Below are 8,847 nucleotides of genomic sequence, written 5' to 3' on the forward strand. Positions count from 1 at the left end.
GCCGAGGTCGAGCGCGGCTCCGACGTCGCCCAGTTCGACAGGGACTCCCTCGAGATCGAAAGGGCCGACGCGCGGCCGCACAACGCCAAGTACGTATACGTACGTATACATTTATTTACTGAATATATGTATGTCTTTGCTGTAACAACTCCATAGAGTACGATAGAGTCGCAACGTCTGGAGCACTGGTGAAGTCACTTTTTGAGGCGGTGTTGTCCAGCACTCTTCACTGAAAAAAAATTCTCGGCGTTTTCACCAAGGTCCGTTGGTACCTTTACCATCTCACTTTTTCTACCAATTACTGGTAATTTTACCAAGGCAGACTGGTAAACTTACTTAAAAACCGGTATTTTTACTGTTTTTTTTCAGATAGGAATACCACTTTTATTGGTAATCAATTCCCGGTAACTTTGCCATTTTATCTCGGTAATTCTACCATAGTCGATAAAAAATATTGGCGTTTTTACCAAGGTCCGTAAAATTACCGAGAAAGTTCAATAATTTTACCGAGATTTCCGGTAAAATTACCAATTCCATAAATGGTAATTTTACCTAGAAAAAACTGGCATCAAATAGAACCCTGAATTCTTGGTAATTTTACCCTATTCTTAGTAAATACACCGAGATTTTTTTTCAGTGTGTTTGGAGCACTGGTGAAGTCACTTTTTGAGGCGGTTTTGTCCAGCACTCTTGAGACTAGTGTGCGGCAACTGGCGATGCGCGGGTTCTCGGCTCAAACTAGAGTACCTGTATGGCGAGAGTATGGACAGATCGCTTCATGGAGGTCTTTAGGGCCCAAAAGTGCAGGCATCCCTCTAACCAACTTCTACCACACAAAATTTCACTGTCAATCTGCAGAGTCTGCAAATTCCAATTCTAACCAAGATGAATTGGCGGATCCAGGAAATTGGCAACATTGTCTTTTCTCCATTTAAACCTATGGAAATGTATAGATTTTTCGAGGGGCCCGATGCTCTGACAAGAATCGATTATTTAGCATACGTTTAAATGGAGGGAATCCGGTGTTGCCAAATTACTGGATCCGCCTCTGCCAAGATGGCCAAGCATGTACAGAAATGAGCGTTCTTCCGCAAAAATGAGTAAATTTATGCAAAAACTGAGTCAGATACGTGCTTTATAAACGACGGTTCGTAACAATAGTATTAGTAAATCGTTCTGGATAATTGAAATTCATGGGTTGGCTGCATTTCTGGGCCCTAACTTTATTCGCAGAAGCATCGCTGATGGATTTTCGGAGCTTCACATCCGTCCATACTCTCGCTATACAGGTACTCTAGCTCAAACAGAATATAGGTATCAAATTGATTTCATAAAAACCGGGAGTTTCGCACATTCCTTAATTTATTATAACTTTGGTTGATCAAACTTTGATCAACATAGTTTGCCAAAATTCGTGAAAAATTATCGATTTAAATTAATAAATCCGAAAAACCACTCGCGACCCGCGGATCTCCTATAAGCCGCCGCACAGTGGATCGAGTCAATAGGAGAGGGCGGACAAAATTTGGAAACTTTAAACGCTAATAACTCCGTTTCTACAAAACATCGAGGATCTGATTTCCTCGTAAGATTTCCCTCTGAAAGTACCCCTTGAAGTTTAAAATGTGACGAAATAAACATTAAAATTTGCGGTTTTCGTCAAAAATTTCATGTTCGACTCCTCTAATTGACTCGATCCACGGTGCGCCGTGTTAAAAAATGCCGTATGATGATTCGCACTTTCCGACGAACAGGAGGCTAGAAATGCATCGTTCTAGGATTGACTTCATCAGCGCTGCAGTACATTGCAGCTCTATTGTGCTCTATGAGCAAATCCAGAGACAAGTAGAGACTCCCTTGACCTCTAAGCGACTGGTTACTTTTACTTTCGGGGATTCAACACTTCCTTACGGACAAATATAAGCTGGCAACATGTCATCTTACTTTGTTCGGCTGTTAACCTACCTACCAGATGGATGGTGAACTTCAGGTGAAATAGTAAGCCAAACAAATTCACCAAACTTCGATGTGTTTGCAAAACGAAATGTTCAACGACATGATGTTAAACACCCATCTAGTAGGCAGTTCCACAGCTGAATGTTGGAGTCCTAAAAGTAATAGCTTCTACAATTTCCAAGATACTAATGGAGAGCCTCTACTTGACTCTGAACTAGTCTCTTACATGTTCAGAACTAGTAATTTTTTGTGTGGAGTAACCGGAGGGTCACAGACGGACACCAAATCAATAGCTGTTCGGGAGGCGCAAAAAATGTCTGTACGTCGCCCGAGCTGAGGCAGGGCTAGGAACATGCCCAAGCCCATAAGGGAAGGACGGGGGACATCCCCCAATTTATTTTTCCTATCGAGACGTCTAGAAAGCAATGTTTAGCCGTTTTTAAGGTGATTCGTTAAGCTCAAGTGACGTGGTCGAACTGGCATGCGATATGTCACATCGATTAAAACTCGATAAAAAGATGAATTGAGCAACGTGTAACGTTGTACACAATAAACAAGAAATTTCGTTTTTAGGGTTACATTAATTAGTTGTACATTTTTAGAGAAACCGTTGTTTTGCACTTGATCCTTTAAAGAATTTACTTTTGCTCTCCTGCACCTCCTCTGTTTCTCTTACTTCCTTCTATTCCTTTCGTGTCTTTCTATGTATCATCTTTTAACTGGCTCCACTCCCCTATACATTCACCAACCTCAGTAAAAGTTGAACATTGAGACAACACTCTGATGTCATGATGACATCCACTACATATATAAAGCAGTGTGATGTCACTGTGATGTCCGCTGAACACTCTGCCATTAGAGACATCATAGAGATGTCTGAATGGTCAAAATGATGTCAGAGTGAAGTTAGAGTGACGTTATAATGATTTGTTCCATGAAACGTTGTGATGTCTCCATGACGAGGTGATTATGTTCCCTCTTTACTGGGGAATGCCTGAACCAGCGGACTGAATTCAGATTTCAGAACGATTATGGCTGACAGTTGCCCCTCTGGTGGGTCTTTATTTTACAATACGGCGCTAATCATGTTATACAATACAATAATAAGCAGCGGGTAAAAATGCTAATTTTCAGATTAATACCACCAAAATATTTCGCGGCTGAAAACTCAGCCTTCCGCAGTTGGATAAAAACAGTAAAATTTTTAAAAATCTAAAAACCTAGTACTTGGCTGTACCTTTCAAAGCGCGAAAAATGTTGTTACCTGTACAGTACATCGTGTTTGATAACAACATTTTTCTCGTTTTGAAAAGTACAGCAAAGTACTAAGTTTTTAGATTTTTAAAAATGTTTACTGTTTTAATCCAACTGAGGTAGTTTTCAGCCGAAACGTTTTAGTGGTATTCATGAAGAGGCGGATCCAGCAATTTGGCAACTCCGGATTCCCTCCATTTAAACCCATGCTAAATAATCGATTCTTGTCAGAGCACCTGGCTCCTCCAAGAATCGATACATTTCCATAGGTTTAAGTGGAGAAAATACAATGTTGCCAATTTGCTGGATCCGCCAATGATGTGAAAATTAGCCTTGTTACCTGCTGTTTAAATGGAGATGTTGCATGTGTGAGGAATTTGCGATTAGGCTGTTGATTCTTATGTAAAAGTTCGCGAGAAACACGATGGTGCCACTGGTTTTCTCTGAAATCATCTCCCAAGCTCAAAAAAAGCTCTCAAGTTGAGGCCAAAATGGAGGGGATATCCCACGCTATCCTGAGAGTCCACCTCTACATCAAGACAAACTCTCCATGCAAAGATAAGGAGCAAATACATTGACAGGGCTGCACCTTATTTAGGGACTCTAAAACTAAAATCATGGCAACCCTGTCAATGTATTTGCTCCCTATCTTTGCATGGAGAGTTTGTCTTGATGTAGAGGTGGACTTTCAGGGTAAGGTGGGATATCCCCTCCATTTTGGCCTCAACTTGAGAGCTTTTTTGAGCTTGGGAGTTGATTCCAGAGAAAACCAGTGGCACCATCGTGTTTCTCGCGAACTTTTACATAAGAATCAACAGTCAAATCGCAAATCCCTCACACATGCAACATCTCCATTGTTATTATTGTATATCTTGTCACGGGCTGCGGAGCATGACACATATCTGAATCATGTTAAACCTGTCTATGTTGTCAGCGTGAGGAATGGGAGCGTGAGACAAGGCGGCGGCGGGGAGCATCAGGAGCGGGGCGGCTACGAGGAGAGCACCTCGGAGCCGCTCTCCCGGCTGGAGAAGGCGAGCCACGAGGAGATGTTCATCAAGGAGGGCAACGCGGAGATCCTGCGGCTCCGAACGCGGGAGCACGGCGAGCAGCAGCAGCGCGCCCAGAGCCTGGAGGCCGCCCCGAGCCACCTGAGCAAGGAGGCCGATAGCCTCACCACCGGCGAGGAGCTCGGCAAGAAGATGATCATGCAGAGGTTCATCGACGGCGAGGGCAACGAGGAGCAGGTCTCCAGCATCAACGAGAACCTCCTCTCCAATAATCTCCTTCTCACGCGGTACTTCATCGAGGAGCAGCAGAGGAGCCACCGCAATCGCCAGGCCATCGATACTCAGAGTCTTCCAGGTAAACCCCGTTCCCAACGATCTGGAAACTATATCGACGGTGTTAGTCGGCAATCACATAATTCGTTTGCGGCGTCGAAAATCTCCGCCTCTGTGTATTTTTTTTAAAGGAGAACAAGTTGACATAATTTCTTGAAGTTTTGCAGAATTTTCTTCGCTTAGAGAAGAAAATCACGGCAGTTTTAAAGAATTGCCGTTGAGTAGTTTTCCGTTAAACAATAAAGTATGATAGGAAGTCTGCGACGTCGCAAACCGAGTTATGTGATTGCCGACTTGCACCGTCGATATAGGATGTCTCAGGGTTAAGTGCGAATATTGAAGGATCGATTCTTGGGTAGCAAAAGACGTTTTGTGGTATAACTTTTTTCTTTCTAAAAATGCTTTCCCGCGGGCCACGACTCCCAGAGTTCGAGGAAGAAAATCGCCTTTTTAACACTGTGACAATTTTTATAAACCAATATTAATAAAAATTGGTAACTGATGGTAATTTTTAGCGTTCTTTTCATTTTTGACCTCCAAAAGAGGAAAAAAAATGAACCTCCAAAAAATGAACAGAAAATATATATATTTGTCTCGATTACAAGGATTGATTCTATTGGAAAAGCCACTATAGTACTTTAAGCCACGCCCACCATCTTTAATATTGGAATTTAGAAAATTTAACGAAGAAATCGAGTTTCTCGTCAAAAAATACCCCTGTTACCCAGTTTCACCAAAATCGATCGAACAAGAACAGTTTCTTGACAATTCATTTTTCCATAGTAATCATGTGTTTATTTTTTATATCCTATCGTTAAAGTCTCTGAATTGGGCGTGAAAACATCTCTGTTCCCGACAACAGCAAAATGTATAAATCTTAACGAAACAATGCATGGGTGATAACGCTATAAAAGGGAATGGCAATGTCACTAATTTAGCCTTCAGAACAAAGGAATAGTTGATAAATAATATACACTTATCATGATGAATACTTCATTCATTTTAATCTTGGCGCACCAAGACTAAAAGTGTGAACTATTATTTGCACTTTTCGCTGCTTCCCCACAGGAGACATACTGTCGTTTGAAACCGGCATGGAATTGACGTGCATTTTAGTGACTTTAACGATTAGATAAGAAAATAAGCAAGCCATTATTTGGAGAGGACTAAAAGAGGATACAAGTATGTGCCACGTTAGGAATTTGGGCGAAGAGATTATTAGAGACCGAACTTACTTATTGTATAACCTTGTCTCGTCCATACCGGATTGGTGTCTCTAATTGGTATCCTTTGTGATATTGGAATTATGAGGATTGGCATCGGCATTTTTCTGGTGTTTTTTGTGTTAAAGGATTGGCTGCCTTTTGAGTTTGCCTTTTGGCTGGCCCTGCCACGTAAAAAAATTGTGGGCAGTTACCTCACCCCGAAATTTTTGGCAGCTTGAGCGTTTGCGGTCCTGGCGGCTGAATATTTGCAGAACTGACCGAATGCTCGGTAGACACTATGCGAATGCTCGGTAGCACCATGCCGAATGCTCGGTAGCACTTATGCCGAGCTTTCGGCAGTTCTGCCGAATTTCGATAGCCGGGACCGCCAATCTCGACTTCAGCTGCTGAAAATTTCGGGGTTGGAATCCCGCAAAATTTCCTGTGAGAGGCATATCTCGTCTCCAGGCGTATAAATTATGGACGTTTAAAAAGGCATATACGAGAATTTTGGTTGAATTGTTCGAAAATGTCACTAAATTTTTCGGGCCGAAATCTATTTCCCTTCGTTGAACACCGTTCAATGGCCTAAATTTTCTTCGTCATGCTTTGTTACTTTCTAATTGGCTTCGCAAGTCCTGCTTCACGTGTTACTCTATTATTACAAAGAGTTGAATCGAGATGATTGATTTCTTGAAGGAAACACACTGCTGTCGATGGGGACCCAGACGGACTGCAACCAGGCGACGCAGACGGACGCATCGTGGGTTCGGCCGCCGAGGCGGAAGGCGAAGAGCGACTGCGGGGACAGCAGCGACAGCGACGAGGGTCACCGGGGATCGGCGGGGTCGGCGGCGGGGGCGTGAGACGCAAAGCCCGGCTCATCAGCATCCTCATCAACTCCGGCGGGAACGGCAAGGGCCAGGCCAACCACAACCACAACCGCCCCATCAAGTCGCCCATCATCGAGGAGAGCGAGAGCTCCCCGGAGAGCTGCGCCAACAAACACGCCAGAAAGCACAAAGCTCTCCACTCCAGCTCCTCCAGAAGCCTCACCGACTTGATCAACAGCCAAAGGTTTTTTCATTCAATTATTTTTCAAGGTTTTATGAAAAATGGACCACCTTACTCTGGAAAAAAAGCACATCGAATCTAGAGTCCAGACTCTTGAAAACACTGACAAGAAATGGACTCTTGATTCAATCAGATTTAAGCTTAAATCAAAGGAAATCCGCTCAATTAAGAGGCTTGGTTCTTATTAAGCTTAAATCTGATTGAATCAGAGTGTTTTTCCTTGTCGATGTTTTTAAGGTCTGGACTCTAGATCCAATGTGTTTTTTCCCAGTGTAGGCAAGGTCCGAGTTTAAGCATTCTGATACATGTTTCATAATCAAATTTCACGTGGAATACGAACCTTGCATCGAAAATTACTGAATTCAACTCCAACTAAGATGTTCCATTTTTATTTCACATTGGTTACGGGAATTTAGAATTGCCGGTCACAGAAACGCAATTCTCCACTGAGTCAAATCGCGCCTCACAACAACGTTGGCAGCTTCTCATCGAGCATTGTTCCTATTTGGGTTTGGCAATTTTTAAATCGATATATGAAAATAGGAAAACACGCATCTCCATTGTGGGATCTCAAAACTTCCACATAAATTCCATCTTTCGAAATGAAATTACCATGGGGTTTTTATTTATATATTTATTTTTTTAGGGCATAGAGCTGTCTTTTGGGAACGAAAAATTATGAAAGAAAAGACAGTCTCGACTGTTTATTAGAGGCTTGACAAACATGAAGTTGCCCGAGTCAGTTGGCAGTAGGAGATAATGAAGGTGAAAATCAACCGTTTTCTTGCCTCGAAATGTCTAGGAAATATTTTTTAAACCAGGCAAACCCCCAAAAATCAAAGAGGTTAGTTCATATACATCGAAATAAATTGTAAAATAAATGATAAAGAGAGTGTTTTTCTATGTTCACTTCTCTGCTTCAGTTGTACCCCTGTCCAGAGGCAGAATCTGAGTTTCTTCTTTTTTTCTTCTAAAAAATGAAGGAAATCCTATTTTACTTTTCTTATTTACTTCAATGAGGAGGCTCTCGAGTGTCTTTCGACTACCAGTTGCCCATCAGTTTCTTACCATAGATCATGGTAAGACCATCACAAAGTGGTTTTTATTTCCCATTAATGCTAGCGTTCAATATCAGACATGATTTGCACCCCCATTCATTTTTTTGGGAACCTCCTGGTATACAATTGTACAATGAGGGGGGGGGGGGGCTAGGGTCTAAGAACCATATTTGGACTACATTTTGCAATTTGGAACTATAAATTCTGGCTCTTCTGGAAAAAACACTTATGTGCATAGGGAAACTAATAGCACATACGTCGTTTTTAAACCGGGCTATAATTTATAGTTCCAGATTGCAAAATGTAGTCCATTTATCGGCTGTGAACCCCCGTCCTCGTTGCACAGCCATTTGATAAAGCCATGGTTCCTGAATCCGGAGCGTATCCCGTAGTATTGAAATAGGTGCCTAATTTAACCTGTATTAAACAATTTTCAGCCGTGGATTATTTTTAGAGGAATTTTGTTCCGGTCAAACTGTCTTTAATCGTTATACGTCTTTCCAGATTTCGCGAAGACACCCTTCTTCGCGGCAGCGAGCGTGACCTGAGAAGTAGGGTCGCCAAAGCCAGGGCGAAAGAGCTCGAGGAATCCGGCCTGAAGAAGGCTCAATCCTGTGCCGAGATCCACCCCGAAGTATTGGAGAAGCAGCTGCGTACCCAGGACTACATCCCGAAGTCCTTGAAAGCCAGGTTTCTCTCCAGGAACAGGAATTGCCTGGAGACAACCGGAGTGGACGGAAAGTTGAGGCTGAAGGAAAAGGCTCAAAAAGAGGGCGCCGATTGGCAAGCGACCGGGAAACGAAAAGACGAGCAGAAGGCAAAAGTTGGCGCCACACCCGTGAGGTCGAGATCGCAGTTGCTCAAGAGTACGCCCGCGAAAAATGGCAATCCGCGAAAATCATGGGCAACGGTGTCCTTGTAAAGGGATCCGAGGACGAGATAGATTCAGGGATCGTC

General features: G+C 42.8%; 1 protein-coding gene across 1 annotated transcript; it reads left to right on the forward strand.

Moving 5' to 3' along the window:
• Positions 1-8: 8 nt before the first annotated feature.
• Positions 9-6,766, forward strand: LOC140225774 (uncharacterized). Its single transcript, XM_072305684.1, has 3 exons — positions 9-89; positions 4,145-4,575; positions 6,458-6,766. The coding sequence occupies exons 2-3, from the start codon at positions 4,260-4,262 to the stop codon at positions 6,622-6,624; spliced, it is 483 nt and encodes a 160-aa protein (XP_072161785.1). The 5' UTR covers positions 9-89; positions 4,145-4,259; the 3' UTR covers positions 6,625-6,766.
• Positions 6,767-8,847: the final 2,081 nt, after the last annotated feature.

Source organism: Bemisia tabaci, unplaced genomic scaffold, assembly GCF_918797505.1.
Source record: "Bemisia tabaci unplaced genomic scaffold, PGI_BMITA_v3".
Lineage (NCBI taxonomy): Eukaryota > Metazoa > Arthropoda > Insecta > Hemiptera > Aleyrodidae > Bemisia > Bemisia tabaci.